The sequence below is a fragment of the Pollachius pollachius genome (assembly GCF_949987615.1).
Source record: "Pollachius pollachius genome assembly, chromosome: 1".
Lineage (NCBI taxonomy): Eukaryota > Metazoa > Chordata > Actinopteri > Gadiformes > Gadidae > Pollachius > Pollachius pollachius.
Genome location: NC_136934.1, coordinates 22,019,539 through 22,042,900, shown reverse-complemented (window position 1 = coordinate 22,042,900; position 23,362 = coordinate 22,019,539). Strand labels below are relative to the sequence as shown.

Sequence of the window (23,362 nt, the reverse complement as noted above, 5' to 3'; positions counted from 1 at the left end):
TGCATTTGCAAGGCTATGGCTGTGAAATTCATTGCAGCTCAAATACTCAACTTCCATTTATTTTTCTGTAATAAGAAGAAGATGAGTGCTGTGGGTGCAACGATGGAGATCCAGCTGGACCAGCTCCAAAGACAATCTCAGGTAGTAACGGTGTTGCAGTAAGATAATCATGTGTGTTACACTGGAGAAATGCTTCATATGTGCAACATGTAAGTCTGCTTGAAAGATTTAGAATTATTGATGTATTTATTGTGGCAGACTGCAGGGAGGAGTGAGGGGAGTGGTAGGTCTGGCAACCTGCTGGCTCCACCCCCAAGCCTTACATGGACTTCCTCACTTTAACAAGGCAAGCCTGGGGATCATTAAGCAGGGGTGCTTGGGCTTTAAGAAGCTAGCAAAGGACAGGCATGAAGGCTAGGGCTAGCAAAGGACAGGCAGGATCTGTGTGATCGCCTGGAAGCGCGCTACGGCCCACGAGAAAGAGACAGGTGGAAGGTGTTGGACTGATATTGGGCTGTAGCATAAAGGAGGTGGATGACCCTTTTCCCACCCTGATTTTGGTTTACTAGGTAAATTTTAAATGTGAACTGCTCTCTGTGTTGGGTCGTTTTGTCTATTTAACTTGGTGGCGTGGAAACCCCACACCCACTGGCCCGCTACATTATATACAGACAGCCCCCAGTCCTATCCAGCTGAGGAAGCAGGAGCTAGTAAGTTCACCCTCCAAAGCCTGTTCATTGAACCACTTGTTTCCATTTGCACTGACACAGGCAGCTTTTTATTTGTTTGCTATTCAATTTGTCTAGGTACATCAGAGGAAGTTGAGGGGAAAGCGTTCCTGGAGAAGCAGCTTGAAGACATTTTTGGGGCCCTGAAGCGCAAGCTGCATGAGGATACAACCTTCACTGCTCCAGTGAAATCGTTTGTGGAAACATTTGGGAAGCGCCACACTGACAGTCAGCATTGTTTTCCTTAGGGTAAAACAATCAAGTGCAATCTAGCGTTTGTGCAAGACCAAGGGGCTTCCTTCAAACTAGTGCTACCCTAGGTGTCCAACCGACAGCGGTGTCCCGGAGAAAGGCAGCTTATGATGGTAGGAGAACCCTTGGAGCTGGCAGTTCCCCAAAGAGCTCCAGAAAGGAGCATGTGTACTCCAGACAAGGCAGACCAAAGGGTGTACCACACAACCTGTCATACTGTGTCCAGGAGAACACTTCCTTGGGGAAAACCCACTGAGCGCCCCTCCCCACACAACACGCCCCCTCCCCGAAGGGTGATTTTACAGTTGCTATTGTTATATATCGAAATGTTATTTTTACAAATTTCTCCAAGAGGGGTTTAAAAAAAACATGACATCTCAATTCGACATCACAAATTTCTTGAGAAAGAGAAAAAATTTAACACCAGCTATTCAAGAAGGATACACTTATAGAGAAACAAGCGTTCTTTTTGAAGAAGGTATTTTTCTAAGGGTGAGAAACAAGGCTGTCATATTGTATACGAAATCACTCAAGACTAATCAAAAGGGTAGCCTAATAGGCTACAGTTATTAAAAAAAAAACAGCGAGGCCATCAACAAATTATTTGTTTTATTATTTGTAAATAATTCCGAGACAGACGGAGAGGCGCTTCGCAGCTGGGATGGGACGCCTGTAGTTGGTGTGCCCGTGAGAAATCCTGTCACCGCTCCCAGCTAGCAGGTCATCAAACTGGGCCAGAGTCAGCCTCAAGGAGCGCTGGAAGTGGCAGTCATCCAGACGGAGCTCCTGGAGAAGACGGTTAAGTTCACCGAGCTGTGTGCGCCTCCGTTGGATGTGATGAACCCAGACATGTTCTCTGGGTTGGCTTCTCTGACATCTCTGGTACTTCCACAACAGGTAAAGAGTTGCAGTGGTGGTTATCTTTATGGTTGATGAGAATGAAGTGGTGGAAATAAAGGTTGGCGCTCAGGAGGTAAGCCCCGCCTCCTCTGGAGAAGGGCAAATATTCAAGGGTTGTGTTGGTTTTTACTCATCCGAGTTAACGTTGCGGTTTGCATGGTCAAGCTCAAACAAGTTACGGGAGGCGAAATTTGCTGACAAGATTCAACCTAACCGAACAACCCTGTTACTTCCGTTCAAGCTCTTTTCCTCTTTTCTGACTTTATTCTCAAATTTCTGACTTTAATCTCTGAATTCTGGCTTCAAACTCATAATTCAGACTTTAAACTAAGAATCCTGAGTTTAAAAAAAAAGAAAAAAAAGGGGGGCAACTCAGACGGTCCTTTGTGGGACACCTAAATAAGTTGTTAATGAAGCTGGACAATAAGTGTTGGATGTTTTGGGAAAGTCTATTTAGACAGTAGTCTTCACAGTGGGCAACCCACTTCCATTGCCAGTGTTAACGGATGGACCTAAAGATCCTCGTGTGGAGTATGTTGCGTGTTGCCTGTGCTCGTGTGTTTGTCCAGCCAGGCCTGCAGCAGGGGCAGGTGTTTGTCCATCCATCGGATATTCAACTCAATGGTCTCGTACGCTTGCTGGATGCACCTCAGCTCTGAGCCCATCTCCTTGGTCAGGGAGCCAAAGAACTCCTGAACCTGAGGTATTAGGTGTGAAGAAGGAAAGAACAATTGCATTGTGCAGACGAGTCCATGCTAATGATTTTAAAGGATTAACCTTGATAAATGTGAATTCTGACAAACGTTGAAAACGTTAATTGCTACTTTTGAAGGTTTGTTAAGACACAATAGTAGTAGACAAAATAGGAGGTGTGTTCACCAGACATTGTTTAAAAATCTGTTTACTTATTTTGTGTGTGTGTGTGTGTGTGTGTGTGTGTGTTCTCACCTCTTTCAGCATTTGTGGGGTGGAGTACTGGTCAGTTACTCCAGTCACCATGTCAGCTATGGAGTTTGAGCCTTCCCCAAACCTTCTCAGACAATACAAAACAAACACACACACACACACACACACACGCACAAAGATATTCACTTAAAATTAATTCACTTCAAAAGTAAATGTATAAAGTAATTTACTGCACATATCAGATTATTAAAACCTGTTGAATATTATCACTCAACAACTGTAGATCACTGATGGAAAGTGTTTATAAGATGATACAATCCTCTTTTAGAAGCTAGTTAACGCTTATGGTGGCAGGGTTATAAGCTAATATGATTATTATTTTATTAATATATAACAGTTTTCCACATTTGGATGTTTAAGAAGTCGTCAAAAACATGCCAGTGCATTGAACAATGCTAAAAGCCAATGTTTTGTGCATCCGGCCAAATAAAAGTATATTAAACAGGTCAATTGTGTTGAAGGATTACCCATTGAGATGGACCGTCTTTCTGAGAGGTCTGAACTATGGGCCCTGCACTTTGGAAAAGCAAAGCTTTTCGGTATGTGTACTGATAATCCCCACACAGAAAGACCCCAGTCGGATTCCAGTTGGCTTCCACCCCTGTTGTTGCAGTGATGTGATTTGTGCCAACCATTAAGCCACCATGCCACGTCAACACTTTCTAACACATGTGAATGACATGATACGAGAGGCAGACTGACTTTTTTATCAGGGCCGGCCAGTTTGCCCGGAGGAAGTCCCATACCAGCTTGTAGCCATGGGGGTTCATGCTAACAGCGATCACCACATGGGGAAGATCCTGGGTCTTCAGAACCTCCCCACGAAAACTCTCCTCCAGCAGTCTGAGAGAGAGAGAGAGAGAGAGAGAGAGAGCGAGAGAGAGAGAACAAAAAACAAAATGCATGAGTGAGAGCTCATCAATGGGAAGGGAGACATTGAAAGACCAGAGAAATTGAAAGGCAATGGAAGGAAGAAGACAACTGAATTGCCCAGAACAGTGTTTTACTGCCAATCTGACCGTCTATAACGCGGACCCACATGTGGAGTTTGTCCGTCAGAGGGCTGATGGAGAGCGCCATCTTTATGCGTCTCTTGACTGACGTGTCCGGGGAACGGCCGTACATCTCATACAGGAAGTCCCACCCCTCTGGAGTGCGGGCTCCAATAGCAAACACGCACAGGCTGACATCACTGGGGAGACTGAGGAGGGATGAACACAGAAGACCTTGACATCTTGCAAGGACTAGGGTTGAGCAGAAGACAAACATTAACAAGACTGTTCATTCATTCCTGAACCTGTGGGGAACCTCGTCTGCAGAGATTCAAAAATGTATTCATAATATACTGTAATATGCAGCTATAATAAGCAACGTAATAATTTCAACGGTGTGTCCATTTTCACACGGGTGGATGTCCTGCTGAGAACACCCACGGTAACACAGAGTTTCCCTTAGAGGGTGCCAACTGCTGTTTAACCTAGAAGGGCACTCACAATCGGGTTGTACAGGCTACACAAGTATGTGGCTGTGGCAGTCTGTGTGGATGAGGGGGTTGCTTTAAGCAGCCTCACCTGGCCCGAGTCAGACTGATTGGACTCTGGGGCTGGGTGAGGCTGCACTGTTGCTCAGTGTGCACAGGTTCAACCATCCACCCATGTCTAATGCTATACGCCACCTAGGGGACCTTACTGGGCTCCTCCAGACAAAGGAAGCCATTTCATGGTAGAAGTTTGTACATAATAGCCTAATGCGCCATGTTGCCATGCAGGAGATCTCCCTGAGTGTGTGTGGTGATGCCTGGTTTAACCTGTTGCACACTGATGACTCAATGTGAAACAGGTGTGCAACAGACTCGGCCAGGTGCGGCAGCTTAAACCATCATCCACACAGAGTGAGGAAGGTCTGAAAGAAAACGACAGCCCAAGCCTAGAAGAGGTGCCATGATGGGTCAGAAATAGTCTGGATTGGTCTTAAATCGAAATGTTCTCATAGAGTGGCAGGTGCAAGTGAGGTTCCCTCACTAATAAGTTACGGGTGGACCTTCCTTACAGATTACCTTCCAGATTACCTTCCAGATAGCCCTTACATCGGGACAAAAGAGAGGGGTTCAGGGTTGGAGACCAGGTAAGGGGAGACTGACCTCATGTTGCCGTCCAGGACCTTCCAGCTGTGGAAGAGCCTGCTGGCCTTTTCCACGCAGGGCGGATGGTTGCGCACGCAGGCGAACATCAGCAGGTAGCTCCTCAGCACCCTCTCAGAGACCGACCCGGAGTCGCTCCACGTCTGCTGGTCGATGAGGGTCTGTAACAGCTCCACGATGTAGCCCTGAGAGGAACACATTTCACCCACTTTAACTGAAGCCATTATTAGTTCAGTCCAGCGCCGCTCCCCTCCGGTCCACACAGCCCCAACATGCAGTGGATGTTCCCCGTAGAGAACAGAACCAGCAGCAACAGGATGTCCAAATGAAGTCAATACTGTTTGTGTAGCCCTTACTGACGGAAAGTATGTACCAGGGATTTGAACCGGTTCAAGAAACGAAAATGAAAACAAAATCATATATTTCTTAATTACATTCCTCTGAAAATGTAATTTCTCAAATGTACATTTCTCAAGCATAGGGTTATCGTTATGTGCAGTGAAACAAGGCACAAGAGAGCTGCTGGAGGTATGTTGCAGCGAGGGAGAGGGTGGGTTTTGCCACAGTATTTTCACTAATTGCATATTTCTTACTATTCTGTTCCGCAAACAATACGAATCAGAACTTTTGGGGGACTGTGTGGGGGCTTATACACGGTTGGCATCGGGCGAACCTTCATCTGATTCTCCAGCGTCTTCATGTCCCTCCTCTCCATCAGCTTGTAGATGGGCACCAGCTCGCTGAGGCCCTGGTTGACCGCCAAGGTCTTCATCTCCCGGGACAGGTACAGGGACAGCTCCAGGGCCGTGTCCAGCGGCACCTTGCCCACACTGGGACACACACACACACACACACACACACACATGGGATGGTAACAACACCTTTAACCAAGTCCCGCGTGGTGAGAGGAGATTAATCAATGTTGTTATTTTGACGCTGTACATTTACAACATACATTTTGTATATGACAAATGTACTTATTGTAACAAATGCACTTATTGTAAGTCGCTTTGGATAAAAGCGTCTGCTAAATGCCCTAAATGTAAATGTAAATTTACAAAATGTAAGTACTTAAAGTTCTCCTTTTATTTATTCAGGTGAGTCTCAGAGAGGCATCTCATTTGCAAGAGAGACCACATAGCAATTATTATAGCAGATAATCTATTAATAAATAATAATCTGTTGCCATCCCAGTTTAGCTTAGTTTAGGAGGTAGAGCAGGTTGTCTGGTAACCGGAATGATGCTAGTTCGATCACCGGCCCCTCCTATCTGAGGGTCGAGGTGTCCCCAAGCAAGAGACCTAACGAGCTGGCTGTGGCCTTGTGTGGATGTCACCGCCGTCGGTGTGTGAATGTATGTGAATGAACCTTTGTAAATTGATTTGGATTAAAGCGTCTGCTAAATGCCCTAAATGGAAGTGTAAATGTGATAAAAGGGGAGCCCTGACCTGACCAGCTGGAAGACATTGTTGATGAGGCTGGCGCGGTCACTGCTGCTCAGGGCCGTGTGGTTGGTCTGCAGCAGGTGGGTCAGGCCGCTCCAGCCCTGCCCCTGGTAGTGCACCATGTAGTAGCCGCTCATGTCCACGTTGAACTTGACCCAGTCCACCTCCTCCTCCAGGTACAGGACGTCTGCAGGGACAGGTACACGTTGGACCCACTAAGACATGAAAGCAATGGGTCAGCGTGACTGAAGCCATGGTTGGGCCCATGTACCAGTGGTTCTCGGTCAGTGGTCCCGAATCGTGTCCCGATCTATTAGCCATTTTGATTTGAAATAGCCCATAAATAATAACAATACAGTTTTTCCTCAATAGTTTAAACATGTTTTCTGAAACTATAGCTCAATTTCTCAAAACACAAACCTGAGAAGAGTTAAACATTTTGTCAAAAGTTCTTCTCAAAACTGTTTTTTTCCACTAAACAGTAAACACAGCTATCAAATGAATATCTCTTAGACAGCATCAATTAAACACAGGTGTGATCAATTCAAAACACTTCCATCAAAATACTATTTACATATGTTTTGTTTCATGAGGCCATGTTACATATTCCAATGTATAAAATTGTTTAGAAATAGCTTTCTTTTTTAAAGTTGCAATTAGGTGGTAAATATAGTATAAAGACGGTTGCCATATTGTAATACAGTACTGTGAATATATCATATAAATATTGCATTGACACAATCGTATCAGAATAGGATACAATGCATATTTGTCTATCCAATGAGCTCCAATGGGCAAAACTCACAATCCCAGCTTCCCAGAGTCATTCTGTACATCTATAGTTGATGCTGCAACATTGTTCTGACAATACACCAATGTTACCTATTTGGGTAAATTACAGTACAGTTATTGCACTGATAAGTAAAATGAAAAACCCTACGGTAAGAAAATGTTCAGACTATCTTTCGGGGGATGTTATGATGAAATCAGTCCAAGTACAAAAAGGTAACAAAGCAAATATATCGTTTTTTACTCTAATACAGTAAAATGTTCAGCTGAACTGACTGCATAAAAAGCTTTTCGTAGGCCAACCAAAAATAAAAATAAGAATATAAATGAGGTGAAACAGATCTACATGTAAATCAGTATGTATCCCACCTCCAATCCTGATCAGGCCAAAGGACCATATTTACAACACAGTAGAGCTCACAGAGTCTCTTTTATGCTCTGACACATGATTGAAGTGTTTTGCCAGTTGAGTTTGAACAGGTGAGAAGTGAGTAAGACTTATTGGTAATACGTTGTTGTGTTTTGTGTGATCCAGGTGAACCAAGTGTGCTAAATGATGACATTTGTGCTCAGAGTTTAGCAAAAAAGTGAAAATAGTGGAATTATGTTTGGAGTTTAGCAGTCTGGAGTCTTGTAGTTGATACATAAGCATAAAATTTTCAAAATTGTGTGCATAGTTCCATTTTTTTGAGCGTATACAATCGAGAAAAACTGTAATAATTCCGTTTTTCGACCTCTTTTTACTGGATACTTTTATTGTATCTAATTAAATGTGCATAATGAGAAACTTGGTGTCATGAACCCAACTTTAGTTGCCCAAATCAAGTAAGTTTGAATCTGGGAACGTTAGTCGCCCCTAAAAGCATAGGTCTGAATAAATATATTTCACAGCCTATCTAAAGTCACAGTTTTTGTTTACTAAACATAATGCACGCCCCAACATCCATATGACCTTATATGGATCAGATTTCAGTTAACCTTATTAGTCTTCTTCGTTGTTGAGGTTAAATGTGTTTCTAAGATAGCAATAATTCATTCAGTTGATAAATTCAGTTGATTACTTAGACTCTGTATCATTCTCAGTTTGGTGGCACAATATGAAATGGGTTGGGCATTGACCTCAAAAGTGACAGGGTTCTCACCAGTTTTGTTCTCCAGCAGAAAGCGTTGGATGGTGTTTGAGTGGCTGGTTTTGTAGGTCAACGGGATCTTCCACAGGAACCTATCGACGCACAGCATTAATGCTGATGAAGACCTTGGTGACCATGACAGTAAGAATCATCTTTTTTAACACACCATGAACTAAAGGTAGGAGAATATACATTAACAATGTCCTCAATTAGTCAAATATCTAATTAGATCAGAATCATTTTCTGTAGATCGATTGATCGATGTTTGACCCCCATTCATTTATTACACCTTGGTTGACTGAAAATACCGGAGGATCGTCTCTCTGAACAGCCTGCACGTTTTTATTGGACATAATGGCCCTGCCCGAGCAGGGGTTCCCTGGGTGAGCTCTGTAGACTTTACCCGTCGCTGAGGGCGGGACCGTCCATCTTGAGGTAGCGTTCCTGATGGAGCCTGACCTCGCGACCTTTCACCTCCACCGTGACCAATGGGAAGCCCTCCTGCAGCGTCCAGGTGTCCATGATGGTGCCCACGTCCAGCTCGTCGTCTGTGTACCATTTCTACACACACGTACACACGCATTCAAAAGATCACAATCATTACAATTCTATAGTAAAATCCCATGTTTCTTTTTTGTATTATATTATAATATATTTTATATTCAAGAAGTCAGACAATGCAAAGCCTGCCGGACATTTGTTGTACAACGGAAAGTTTTGTGACATTTTGCCACCGTCCGTGTCAGTACGTAAACACAGGTTCATTCCACGATTTTCAAAATCCCGGCCAAAGCAGCCAAACGAGAAAACGGGAGGAACAGGAAATACCGTTGATCTTGAGGCATATTCAGCAGAGGATTATGGATATTCCCAGCATGGGGGGGCAAGCGCTCTACCTCCCTGGCTGCTAAAGTTGTCAGAGAATGGAGGTACGTCGGTACTTACAAAGCCCCCGGGTCGCAGCTTCCCCTCGGAGCAGAAGGCCTTCTGCTGGACTCCGCCCACCTCGAACTGGTCGGACTGACACACCTGTTGGGGGGGACACACAACTCCTTGACTCGCATGTAACCACATTAGGACACGTTGTTTTGGCTACGATTGACCTCTACGTCCAGAAATCCTGTTGCCTTACAACGTAAAACAAAGAAAGCCTCACAGAATTCTCATTTGATTGATCATCATAAAAAAAAGAAGTATAAACTGTAATTTGATCATGATATTTGTTTGAGAGTACGAACAGGACAAAATAATAATTGGAAGACACACACACATGAGGACGGTGGGGACGCCTACTCACGTTGGAGAGGCTCTGCCAGAGGTGGCTGTTGACGGTGTTCTGGTAGCTGTAGCGACGGAGGTAGCGGATGATGCCCTCATTGAAGGCCTCTGGGGTCAGGAAGTCCCGCAGCATGTTCAGGATGCAGGCCCCCTGCGTTCACACACACAGACCAGTGGAGGCTTCTCCCGTGAGGAGAGGGAGGAAGATCCTCCTTAACATTGTTGAGAACAATAAATGTAGATTGCCCAGACTACTGTAATGAATGAATGCCCTTCAATATGACTACTTTAATGCCTTTGTATATGTAATGTTTGTTTCCCTCGGTAAAGGGACATTAGCTCTCCCTATCGCCTATTGATAATTACTTCAGGGAGGACTTCACGTTCCTCCCTCAGCCTCCATTGACTCCCATTCATTTCCCTGACAAATGTTGGCGGCCGGTGAATAACATGGGGTTCAATGGGAGAGAGGAGGAAAGTCCTCCTCTGAGTGGGTGTGACTAGCTAAGGGATCTGGATCCCACCTAGATCTGTTCATAGCTCATGGCTGCGCTATGAACCAATAAGCTGAAGCCCTGGCTGTGGAGCAGCCCGGAGGGAGGGGTTTATCCCCTCAAGTCTAGGCTACGAGAACCAACGAACCCGCTCAGTCGTATGCCTCGTTTCCACCGAGCGGTGCGCTACTGTTCGTTGCGGTACAGTGCGGCACTGTTCGCTTATATTGGCGTTTCAGTAGCCCTCGGCCGGGCTGCGAAGCCCGCGGCCGGGCTGCCAGCGGCCAAGCCTGCGTTGATGATTGACTTGATCTAAAAATGAAGTCCCTCAATCTTAATTGGCTTAACCCCATGACCAACATTCTGAAACATCCATTAACATCCACATTATATATGAATGTTATACATTGTGTTGTATGTTCTGTTATATTAATGTTTAACATTGTGTTTTATATTCCGTTATATAAATGTGGTAAATTCTGTTGTATGTTGTGTTTTATAAATGTGGTACATTCTGTTGTATGTTATGTTATATTAATGGTTTACATTGTGTTATATATTCCGTTATATAAATGTGGTACATTCTGTTGTATGTTGGAACCCTTCGATAAGGGTTAAAAAAGGACGGCACCTTGCTGTACGAGACGTCATCAAACATCTCCCAGATCTGGGAGGGGGTTTCCACCGGGGTGGAGACGGGATGGGAGGAGCTGAGAGAGTCGACCTCCATGGCTTTGAAGCATTTGCCCTGAAAGAAGTCATCCTATGAGAGGAGGGACAAGTCAATGAAGAGGTCAGAAAGGTGGAGGGTTAGGGAAGTGAAATTTGTTTCCTGCCTGATGAGAGTGTGGCAGGTGTGTAGAAGGTACCATTTAGGGGATTTACATTGAGGGGATTTTGGTGACACTTTTATCCAAAGCAACTTACAACCAATCATTCACACATTGACTGCGGATTCAACCATGCAGGCAGCCAGTTCGTCCGGAGCAGTCAGGGTGAGGTTTCTTGCTCAGAGACACCTCGACATTCAGCTAGGAGAAGTCGGGGATCGAACTAGCAACCTTCGGGTTACCAGTCAACTTACTCTACCTCCTGAACTAATGCCACCCAGTACCAGGTGGAGAGAAGGTGCCAAGTGTAGAGAAGGCGCCAGGTGTATAGAAGGTACAAGGTGTATAAAAGGCGCCAGGTGTATAGAAGGTACAAGGTGTATAGAAGGTGCCAGATGTACAGAAGGTGTAGAAGGGTTGAGTACTACATGTCTCAGGAGCTCTCACCACTTGAAGCTCGGGGTAGGTGATGTCCACCGAGACAAACTCCATGAACTTGGCGAAGCCCTCTTTGAGCCACAGGTCGTTCCACCACTCCATGGTGACCAGGTTCCCAAACCACTAGACACCAACAGGAACACCCAGTTAGCCATCTCACCCCTGGATATGGCAAACTCATTTTGATCTTCTTTAAGTGATAAATTGTTAATTTACACACAGATGAAAAGAACTACAAGCTATCATGTCTTATATATATCTTGTCTATAATCCATATAGTATCGAGATGTACTGTATTTGCTATGATTCTAATAAAATTAAAACACATTTTGTTTTCCCCATTGCTAAATATTTGTCAGGAATGCGTTTAATATCACATCCTCTCGTTATTAAGTAGTAATCATCATTGGTCGGCAAAGGCCAAATTCAATTTGAGAGATTCCCTGGGTTTATCGAGTCATTGATATACTACTTTGAATCTAGACATTTAGTAACTTCAATGCTACTTGAACAAAAGTAAAAACGAAAAGTGAAGAAGTTACACAGCAGAGCTTTAGAAATGTGATCATATTAATAGTTCAAGTAAAAATATCAATTAAAAAGTAAAAAGAGAAGACATTCAGCTAAAATCATTAGCTGAATGACTACCATTGTAGCTGAGTATGTGGATCAATGGGTTTTGGATTGTAGAGACAATGCATTCTCCATCAAATCAAACCCTGATCAGGCTGATCTACAGCCATCTGAAGTGGTAATTAATGTGTCTGTGTCAGCATGTGATGCAGCATGAAGCACCATCATGCCATGGCTCTTTGGTACATGAAACCTGAAGTTCTTGCTAACTAAAAAAAACATCTCCTATACTAGCTTCACACACACACACACACACACACACACACACACACACACACACACACAGACACACACACACATAAACACACATACATAATACTGCTCCGTATTATGTACCTGAGCCAGGAATATATTTATCCTTTTAAAAAGGTGCTGAAACCTATTTCAGGTAGACTCTCACATAAAGACTACAGGGATCTTTGTTCATTGTTTTGACTCTGCCGCAACGTACAGGAATCTCATGTCTTACCTCATCAAAGTGTAGCCTGGAGCTAGCATAAAATAACAAATCTTGCATATTGTACATTTAAAATAGTATTTTTTTTTCATTTTTATCTCCATATCCCTATCAAGTGATCCAGGTGAAAGGTTACCTGGTGGGCCAATTCGTGAGCGATCACCATGGTGATGCCCAGCTTGTCGGAGGCTGAGGACTTGGGTTGGAAGAGAAGGCCTGCCTCCCTGTAGGTGGTCAGACCCCAGTTCTCCATCGCCCCCGACTGGAAGTCTGGGATGGCCACCAGGTCTGCAGGGATCAACAACACAACATCTATTTGGATCGATTCGAGTACATTTGCATCTCCTCTACTCTGCTCTAGACATACAACTACGACTGTGCTGGCTTTAACTTGTTTGAAGAGGGGAAAAAAGGGAAAAGACTAAATGGGACTATGATTTTAGCACTCACTCAATACAATGAATATAATTATTCCTACTTAAAGTGATAATAGAAGGAGTCCCAACAAGGACTCTGCCACGCATGGCTAAGGAGTAGGTGGTGTCCGATGGATGGAGTTTCATTCACAACAGATTCTTGATTCCTAAAGACATCTTAGGGGTGTAAACTTTAATTTTGGTCTTTCTGAACATAGTGTGCTACTTTGTGAACTATTCTGTGTTCAGAGACACAAGGAGCCTCTAGATGGCGTTTTTACAGTCTCTCACAGAATGAACATTTTTAATTGCAGATGAAAGATTGTTTTTATTAGTGCCTCGTTTTCTGTTCCACATATATTGTGGGATATAGACAAGGGCTTCATAACATCTCACTTGAACTCATCTTTTCTCAATAAATGTAAAAAAAAAGATTCTCCCTAAACATACAGATCTTGAGACTAGGGGTGCAGAGGGGGACTCGAGTAATCATCAAGCAAATCATAAACCATTACAGAATTATTGTACTATTGTCATTTTCCAACATCTTCCAAATACATGATAGATTTTGTTGATATGAATTTTTGTTACGTTTTAGAGCAGGATATATCTTTAAATAGTCCAAAGCTGTTATATATATTATAAACCATATTACTATTGCGTTATTTCACACCCATATAAAGTTGTCTTTGCCCTTTTACCACAAGGTTCGTATTTGTAGTTCTATGAATTCATTTATAATGATGGCAAAGGGTTGTACACCAATCATGACGAGGGACCAGACCACATACCCTGCTTCGGCAGCGGGTAGGGGATGTCGAAGAAGTCATCGTAGAAGTCCAGCAGCTTGACCGCAGCGTCCAATGCGAAGGAGGTCTGGTCAATCTTCTCTGGTGACGCGTAAACGGAAATCTGAGGGATGCCACATTTTCAAATGTTCACACACTGAAGGTGCTTGCACACCGCCGCGCGGCAACCGCCCTTATAACCGCCACGCTGCCGGAGGGTTCAGTGCGGAGGTGTGAAGGGCCAGGCGTTTTCAAAAGCGGCTGCTGCTGCCGCCGAAAGTTTTGACACGGGGAAAGCTGAGCGGTAGGGCAAAATCTGTGCGCGTTCACGTGGGCGGCAACCGCTTTCTGTTTTTCAGCCACTTTTGTAACCGCCTCCCCTCTGCCGCCCTTCCCTCATTGAAATGAATGGAGGCAGCGAGTTGCAGCGTGGCGGTGTGAAAGCAGCTTCACACTCTGTTCACTTTGGGTAGGTTATATTCGTAAAAAACCTGAGCCGCAGACTTAGCGATGAAGAGGTTAAGTGTTATCAAGGTGTCCATTTAGCATCAGCAAACTGTGCTTCATCAAATTCATTGTAACCTCAAGTAATTTCAGTGCATCAATGTCCTTTTCCTTTCAGTTAACACATCAATAAATAAAAGGGGCGGTATGACTAAATCACAACAGACAAGATGCGTCATTGAAACACTCAACCACCCAATCAGATCCTCCATTGTATGACTAATTGGTTTGATAGCCAATGGGATGGCTACTTGGTTAGAGAGTTAATTGTATGTCCATTTAAAGATTCCTCAGTCATCCCGTAACCCCCTCCAGCTCACCTTGACCCCGTGTTGGGTGGTCTTGCTGACAGACAGGAAGTCGGACACGATGAAGGCGACCAGGTATGTGCTCATCCTCACACTGGTGTCAAAGTAGTCCTTCAGCAAGCCCCCGGCCAACTCTACTGTGTTTATCTTGGAGAGGAAGAGGAGCAGTGAGAGAAGTACAACCTTGAGGAGAACGTCTCGAGTGGAACAACACAATCACTGCAACAACACAGTCATCAAAGCGGTGTGATATGCTGCCATCATCACCACAAACGTCCACAAACACCAGAGTAACACTTTCCCCAAGGTCCCACCGTGGCCACAGCAATAACATCATCACAGCAACCAGACAGTGGACACAATAGCAGGTCTGACCCTCATGTACCTTGGGCATGTTGGATATGGCGATATGGCGTGGCTCTCGTACGATCTGAATTGTGAAGTTAGCTTTGAACGCCGGCTCGTCAAAGCATGGGAAGGCTGCCCGGGCGCTGGTGGCCTCGAACTGGGTGGAGGCCACGTACCTGGGGAATAGAGGTCAAGCTGTTAGTACTTCAGTTGTACAGCTGAAGCCCTTCTTTAATCTACATATTTGGTCAACATCACCACGGAAGTGTTGTATATCCACAACATAGACTGATAGTCACCTACCTGATCTCCCCACTGCTCGCACGGTAACTGCTCTTATAGAAGCCTTGATAGTTATCTGACAAGTTGGCGGAAAACTCCAGCAGAACGTCATACATCCTGCCTTGGACGAGGACCCGGTCGGAAAGAAGAGCTAACTGTTCAGAAGCAGGGTGCTCTAGGAAGCGCAGGGGGGTCGGAGGTGCCCCTGGCACCAGGAGCGTCACCTTGGAGATGAGCAGCTCACTGCTGTGGAGGACGATGGTCGTGGTGTTTTCTAGGACCTCCAGGTCGATGTGGACCACGCCGGTGAAGTGGAGTGTGTTCATGTCGGGGTGGATGGTGAGGTTGTAGTGAAGGGGAACCACTGTCTGGGGGAGCCTCATGCGTTCCCAGGGGAAGGCTTGGCCGGCCGGGGGAGGCGTCCCGACAGCGTCGCTGCCCGGTAGCTGTGCCGCGAGGGAGGGAGCGCTGGCCTCCAGCAGGAGGAGTACGAGGAGAGGAACAGCTAGCATGATGGCGACGAAACGTTGGGTTTACACCACTCCTACGGGTTACAGTAGGAAAAGGAGAACACTGTTTATTTTAGCAATCTGGGGTTGTGAGGTACAACAGCAGAATATCACAAAGTTTGATCCTGCATTGAAAAAAGAAACAGCCTAAGGGGGGGGCCTTTCTCTGGCAAAGAAACACTGGGGTCAATTGCTGAAAAAAAACACAACGCAGTGCTTTTCTTACTGTTATGACAAGTAGTCACATTAGCTCCTTACCTCCTAGCTTAACATCGGAGCAAAAACGTATTATTAAACATCCATGAAGATGAGCAGCTGAGGAGTGGAAGAGCTGGGTCAGGTTCACTGGCTCTCTAACTGCTGCTAGGATGCCATCCGCTCAAAGGCAGCTCTTGAGTTTCAATCTGCTGCTTTAAAGGACATACATGCCTTACAGTTGGAGGAAACTATTATAAAATATAGGTTGGAAAAAGGGGAAAAGGAAGCATGGATAGTTGCAGCAGATGCCAAAATTGAAAACTTACAGGCTAGGAGGGAAGGAGCCATATGGGGATGATCTGAATGTCTATTATGAAGAAGCAAGCAAGCCAGTGGAACCTCCATTTACTGACGATTCTGCCTTAGATTTTTTTCAAGTAGCTGCTGTACGTAAGACCCCACTTCAGAGAGCAGTTGGCCACATCTGTAGTAGCTCTTAGGTAGCCACTAGTGCATCTAGTCCACTACTGGGAGATCCGGAAATCAACGTCTTTTACGAAAACCTCAACGCAATGGAGGCTAAAGAGGAAACTGCTGATCTCATTATCATGCATCAAATGTATCCGAACAACCTAAAGTAAAAGAACCAATATTTTATGGCAATTGGTAACCCACTTTCTTATTAAGCTTTTAATTCATACATTAGCATATTTAATAAAGGACAAGACTAGTAGATGTCAGATAGTCTCTTTACTTTCAGCTCATGTCAGACCAGATATTTGGTTCGTAGTTGTCTGCACATGGATGTGGGCAGAGGATTTCCAGAACCCATGTGTCTGTTTAATAGACATTTTGGTGACAAGATGATCTGAAATTGATTACCTGGCACTGATTATAAGGCACCGAACTGAACATAAAAGCAGATAATGGGAAATCACTTAATTCCCAGTGGAATGTGCAACACCATACAAGACTGAAAAAATGGATGAACTGGATGTTACATCCACCTTAAAACGGATAGTAATAATAATAAACACACATGCTAGATTCAGACATCTTTTGGAATTCATTGAGCAGTTTAACATTATATAACATGTTATGTTAAATATGTTTGGAGACATATTTACATTTGAAGGCATTCAAAACGCTTTAACAAAAAAGCTGTTCAGGCTGAGGTATAGCTATGAGAAGTCCAACTCCGTAACAAACGGAAAAAAGTTAACAACAGAAGTGGTTTAAAGACCATATAAATTACAATTAGAGCATTTAGCAGACGCTTTTATCGAAAGCGACTTACAGTTATGATCACATTGACGGCGGAGTCAAACGTGCAAAGCGACACACAGCTCAGCAGCAGCAGTTAGGGCTAAGTGTCTTGCCCAGGGACACATGAACCCTCAGCTAGGAGGAGCTGGGGATCGAACTATCAACCTATCGGTTGCAAGACAACTGCTCTTCCTCCTGAGCTAAGCCGACCCAGGGATAGAGGTATGTGTGGGTCAGTGCAGCTCGTCGGACGTCATACAACCCCTAGCTCGAACCCACCCCCTCGCCACGGGAGGGAATCATATTCGATTGATCCAATACGATGTTGGATCAGATCACTAGAAACAGCAGTTATGATGAGAGGGAAACATAACTGCCTCCCTAGTAGGACCCTCGTGCTTCCTACATTTCAAGAACATATCAAGAGTGCACTTTTAGTCATTCCTAACTATGTTAGGCCTGTTTCGTTCACGCTTTAGGGAATTGATAAAGAATATATAGTGTATAACTTGTATATATTTTGCATTTATAATAACTAAATGTGGATTTACCTGTGTCAGCGGCGGCTTCTCCCCCAAAGTGAAAGTGAAAACAAACGATTCATTGCAGGTGAACTGCATGCTGGGAGCGTCCCCAAAGGTAGACTAAAGTCGTTTCGTGAGACAGGTCCATCTCTGAATTTAAAGTTATTCAGTTTTCAACTGGTGTATACAGCCTATGTTATGAACTTGATTGACTTTATTCAAAGGTTGTATAGTTTTTGAGATGCTGCGCACAGTTTGAAGTGCATTGTCGGTGTCATAAACAAGACTTCCGTATTCTCTAAACCTCTAAAATTCTCTAAAATTAACTTTACAAACTATTGCATTAGTGGTATGAAGTAGGCCTAGTTTCACCAAATATGTTGTTTCCATTTGATACAGTGCCGAGGCAACGAGGACCGGGGGGAGTGGGGTGGAGAGACAGCTGTTGGAAGCTTTGGCGAGGCTACCCCCACCTGCCCAAGCGGCCCCCTCAGAGGATGAGCTTTTCTCAGAAGCCTTCCCTGCAAAGATTGTCTCCCCAGCGGAAGGCAGACCTGAAATTTCCGATTCACAAGTTCATCCAGGAGGCCAGCCCTGTGAAGCCCAATTTGGAAAGATTGGACTAGCATAGGTTCACTGGGGGGGGAGTCACACACACACACACACACACACACACACACACACACACACACACACACACACACACACACACACAACACACACACACTTAAAAAAATAAAAGCACTCTATGAGGGCAAAAATGTGATTTCATGTTCTTTATTTACCAAAGCACAACGTAACAGCTTGAACTGTTCATTTGTCTGCTGTGTACAAAAAGGTTTAATTTTGGTTAGCTGCTAAATGTGTAGGATGATATTGCAGGATACACCGCTATTATATATAAATGATATGTTCTGGAAGTAGAATGGACACTGCATTATCCTTATCTACAATTATATTAAAGGTTGGCCCCCAATCATTGTGAAATAATTTAAAAAGCAGAAAGGGGGACACTTATTTCTGACTAATTATTTAAAGAACAATAATTTACCTCTTTACTGTCTCACTGAAATATGAAATATGAAAATGAACTGTTGGTGTTTTTTATGTTTTTGCCTTTTGCATTTATATAATTAAATGCATAATGCTGTTGAATGTTACACATACATGCTTTTTGTTATTGCGTTGTAGTGCAGTGTAGACATAACTTGTTAAAGCTGTATTACCTCATAATAATCACTGATAGAAATAGAGACAAAGTTCTCTATGATATGAATGTGAGCTGATGGCCTGATGCTGGCAGGTCAGCAGGCAGCGTGAGGTTGCCGGACCATAGCTCTGCACCAAAAGCAGAGTTGGCCAGAATCCCACCATCACTGGTTCCTCTGAAGACCCTGACAACATCATCCTGGGACAATATTGGGCCTCCACCCAGCACTGCCAAGAGAACTAGAGAGAATGTTCCCTTGTAGCTGTAGAACTGGGATCCTGAGTGAGCAGGGGCTTGGAGGAGAACAACATGTGTGCCATCGAGTGCTCCACAGCAGAGGAAAATCCCACCACTCCTCAAACCTACCTGCAATTGACCCCCACTCATCTCTGGTGGGCACAGCCATGAACTCCCTTACAAGACAGACCCAGATAGCAGTGGCAACATCGGGGACATTGCTAGAGACAGTGGAGACCCCAACACGGAAGCTGTTAGTGATGTAGGTGGTATTTTACATCAAATGTGTTGGAAGTAGAATCTTTTTGATATGGCTGCCCTGGTGGATAAAATAAGAGCTCATTTTACTTTGAAAAGTTTAACTCACAGTTCAAAAACTTATACACAACAACAGTTTCTGATCTTGTCATACTGGTTTTAACACAATCAGTGTGTTTACATGACACTCGAGAAAACCAAATTATTGGATTAGTCAGACTATGATTGGATTTTTAAGATGCATGTATACACATTAGTCTGACTGATTTTCTCACCACCATGTATACTCGGACAATTGCAGTTGTCCAATTGAGGAGCATAGTCGAACTATGGCTGTAATTGGATAACTGGTGCATGTAAACGTACTAAATGTGTTTAGCAACCTTGTAGGAATTCTACGGGTGATGTGGGGATAAAGCTCTTATACAACATTTTAATCATCTAAAGATAACATTAACTACTCCAAATCAGGCTAATCTACGTTTATTTTGGGTTCATACTCTGTAGTAAGTGATATTAATTCAGCTGACTTGTGACATGCAAGTAAATATGTGTTGATTTTGACTCAACAATTATGAAACTACCACTCACCGTAGGCGAATTTATGAAGCCTACTATGGCCACGCCAAGACCCCGAAAAGACACGCTTCGATTGGTTGGTCACACACGTCACCACCCCAATGTCTTTTCTTGCCAGAAACAACTTGTAAATGAAACTTGTAAATGAAATGATGGTTATTGGTTTGTCAACAATAACTTATTGTTACTACTGTCAAATTGTCAGTCTGAGGTAAATTCGTGAAAGTGGATTTACTCAGCAGAGGACGACCCTACATAGCCTAAGGTTAAGGATCAATTAAGCGTGTAGAAGTCAAATTAGCGTGTAGAAGTGTGTAGAAGATGCTTTTACACGTATCTCGGTTGTAATAAGTGTTTGTTTTTTTCGCAAATATGTTGCAAATATGACAGTATGACTGACCCAAAACCTGCCCCACAGTATTTAGAAAGACCAACTCTATCATCAGTATGACGGGTAAACGGTGCCATATTTGCCAGACACCTGGCAACTCGGAGCAGTTGCCAGAGCTTGAGGTTAGGAATAAGTGAAAGGTTGAGAGTAATTAATTGCTCTCAACAATTCACTTATGGTTGAGAGTAATACTTAATACTTTCTTTAATAACATCGAAGAACAACACGGTGTGACTTTGTCCTTTTCCTTTCACTAACATTATGAATAACAGAACGTTTTTCTGCAAGATTGAGTCGAGCAGGGTGTGCAAATGGGTACAGAGCAGAGTTCAAAGGGAGAATGGAGACCAGAGAGGAGGTGGAGAAACGGCTGGTGGATTTCCAGAATTCCTCCACCCTGACGTGGAGGAAAGCAAGAACCTATCCTCAGTCAGGGAGGTATAACGCTTACAGAGTAAGTGCAGCATGGAAGGGTAGCATACAGGGACAAACAGGGACATACAAAGACAATGTGAGGCTCTGAGTTGTTTAGGCAAGGTCATTGCCCTTCATCCGCCCTGGACACTCTGAAGTATGACCTACAGGAGGAAGAGGGGGACAACTTCTTCCTTGTAGCAGCTGACCGGTCTGTCGTTCCAGACCTCCAGTTCTGCTACAGGTTGGTCTATTACTTGGTCTCTCACCCAAATCATCTCTAGTCGTGTTTAATTTATCTCTCAACGCATCACCTATAACTGCTTGTTTGAGATCAGACATGATCATTTCAGTTCCAAAATAAAATAACATTGCCAGACGTAATGACATGCTTATGTGATGTGCAATATATGGTGCCTATGTTGGTGCATCGATGTCAACTGTGTGGTATGGGTGAACACTTCAAGACAAATTCCCATTAAAGGTATGTCCATACATGTGTGCTGATCATCATTGATGAACAGGCTGCACCACCGCCTCGGCAGCAGGCAGGGGGCAGCGCCGAGGCACCACCGCCGCAAGGCAGCGGGGCTCCGGCGGGAGACAATCGCGGGCAACAATCCCTTTCTCCTCCATGTCGCAGTGCACGTACTTCATGGAGTCAAAGCCAAAGTTCCTTTCCCCCAATTCCTTCTCAACCATGGCTGAGATAACCCCCACTACGAGTATGAGACTATGAGAACTTTGACTGCTCAAGGGGCCTCCTTAGTTACGGAGTCAGATTAAGGAGTCGCAGTAGTATACATTTGACATTTTAAAAAAGTTCAGCAAGAAAGGCGACGAAGAAGAAGAAGGGGGCGTTCCAGTCTGCGTAAACGAGAACCCCCACCACACGAAAACGCCCATTTGTATCTTCAGTGGGATGATATTGTAGCAAGTTGCTTCACTTGTCCAGTTGGTGTGACCAGTGCTCCATGCAAGCACCAACGTGCAGTTGTGCAGACACTTAACGTCACAGAGGCAGTCCCTGAAACCAGCACACCTCTTCTGAGGCAGCTTTTCCATGGACTTGCCTATGGTAAGTGATAAACTGTATATGCCTCATTCTCACATTAAATTCCACCCACAAAAAATGTCCCAGGTTAGATTGACACTAGCAGTAGCCAGGTCAACTTTATTGGGACCAGTGCGTTCTCAAACATGCTATCCCAGTAAATTTGCTGTGTACGATAATGACATAGTCATTGTGGATTGTTTGTTATTAGATGAAGTATATACTGACACATGCAACAACAAATGTTTGCTTTCCACTCTTTTTTTGGTTTGCACTCCCGAGGACTGGTTTGAGACACTGGCGTATGACAAGGCTGTGGTGGGTGAGTACAAACATCTAATTCAAACTGTATTTGCATTTGCAAGGCTATGGCTGTGAAATTCATTGCAGCTCAAATACTCAACTTCCATTTATTTTTCTGTAATAAGAAGAAGATGAGTGCTGTGGGTGCAACGATGGAGATTCAGCTGGACCAGCTCCAAAGACAATCTCAGGTAGTAACGGTGTTGCAGTAAGATAATCATGTGTGTTACACTGGAGAAATGCTTCATATGTGCAACATGTAAGTCTGCTTGAAAGATTTAGAATTATTGATGTATTTATTGTGGCAGACTGCAGGGAGGAGTGAGGGGAGTGGTAGGTCTGGCAACCTGCTGGCTCCACCCCCAAGCCTTACATGGACTTCCTCACTTTAACAAGGCAAGCCTGAGGATCATTAAGCAGGGGTGCTTGGGCTTTAAGGAGCTAGCAAAGGACAGGCATTAAGGCTAGGGCTAGCAAAGGACAGGCAGGATCTGTGTGATCGCCTGGAAGTGCGCTACGGCGAACGAGAAAGAGACAGGTGGAAGGTGTTGGACTGATATTGGACTGTAGCATAAAGGAGGTGGATGACCCTTTTCCCACCCTGATTTTGGTTTACTAGGTAAATTCTACATGTGAACTGCTCTGTGTTGGGTCGATTTGTCTATTTAACTTGGTGGCATGGAAACCCCACACCCACTGGCCCGCTACATTATATACAGACAACCCCCAGTCCTATCCAGCTGAGGAAGCAGGAGCTAGAAAGTTCACCCTCCAAAGCCTGTTCATTGAACCACTTGTTTCCATTTGCACTGACACAGGCAGCTTTTAATTTGTTTGCTATTTAATTTGTCTAGGCACATCAGAGGAAGGTGAGGGGACAGCGTTCCTGGAGAAACAGCTTGAAGACATTTTTGGGGCCCTGAAGCGCAAGCTGCATGAGGATACAACCTTCACTGCTCCAGTGAAATCGTTTGTGGAAACATTTGGGAAGCGCCACACTGACAGTCAGCATTGTTTTCCTTAGGGTAAAACAACCAAGTGCAATCTAGCGTTCGTGCAAGACCAAGGGGCTTCCTTCAAACTAGTGCTACCATAGGTGTCCAACCGACAGCGGTGTCCCGGAGAAAGGCAGCTTATGGTGGTAGGAGAACCCTTGGAGCTGGCAGTTCCCCAAAGAGCTCCAGAAAGGAGCATGTGTACTCCAGACAAGGCAGACCAAAGGGTGTACCACACAACCTGTCATACTGTGTCCAGGAGAACACTTCCTTGGGGAAAACCCACTGAGCGCCCCTC

At 44.4% G+C, this 23,362-nt stretch overlaps 2 protein-coding genes across 6 annotated transcripts; one reads left to right on the top strand and one right to left on the bottom strand.

The window, feature by feature from the left end:
* Positions 1-1,590: 1,590 nt before the first annotated feature.
* On the bottom strand, positions 1,591-17,685 carry LOC307085900 (endoplasmic reticulum aminopeptidase 1-like). 5 transcript variants are annotated; one of them, XM_079750822.1, is made up of 19 exons: positions 17,651-17,685; positions 15,148-15,670; positions 14,882-15,020; positions 14,509-14,643; positions 13,688-13,808; positions 12,617-12,768; positions 11,400-11,513; positions 10,754-10,885; positions 9,648-9,779; positions 9,296-9,379; positions 8,754-8,911; positions 8,363-8,442; positions 6,435-6,618; positions 5,660-5,816; positions 4,987-5,171; positions 3,886-4,047; positions 3,549-3,689; positions 2,829-2,910; positions 1,591-2,578 (listed from the first exon to the last, which is right to left on the bottom strand). In XM_079750822.1, the coding sequence occupies exons 2-19, from the start codon at positions 15,636-15,638 to the stop codon at positions 2,393-2,395; spliced, it is 2,835 nt and encodes a 944-aa protein (XP_079606948.1). In that variant the 5' UTR covers positions 15,639-15,670; positions 17,651-17,685; the 3' UTR covers positions 1,591-2,392. The 5 variants fall into 5 exon arrangements, 2 of the variants coding, with proteins under 2 accessions (XP_079606948.1, XP_079606949.1); XM_079750823.1 differs by having other exon boundaries at positions 10,754-10,870; XR_013812391.1 differs by having other exon boundaries at positions 2,439-2,578; positions 3,593-3,689.
* Positions 17,686-18,456: 771 nt separating this feature from the next.
* LOC307086005 (uncharacterized protein) lies at positions 18,457-22,582 on the top strand. Its single transcript, XM_079751007.1, is given in 3 exon segments — positions 18,457-20,818; positions 20,822-20,826; positions 20,828-22,582. Coding segments are annotated over 3 exon segments (354 nt in total). The 5' UTR covers positions 18,457-20,638; the 3' UTR covers positions 20,997-22,582.
* The last annotated feature ends 780 nt before the right edge of the window (positions 22,583-23,362 follow it).

Excerpts from the sequence above, each read along its gene's own strand:
- LOC307085900 (XM_079750822.1), bottom strand. The coding sequence starts at position 15,638 with ATGCTAGCTGTTCCTCTCCTCGTACTCCTCCTGCTGGAGGCCAGCGCT. Across the intron at positions 6,619-8,362 it reads TCTGCTGGAGAACAAAACTG|ACGTCCTGTACCTGGAGGAG; the intron begins GTGAGAACCCTG and ends CTGTCCCTGCAG. Across the intron at positions 4,048-4,986 it reads GTCCTGGACGGCAACATGAG|TCTCCCCAGTGATGTCAGCC; the intron begins GTCAGTCTCCCC and ends ATCCCTCCTCAG.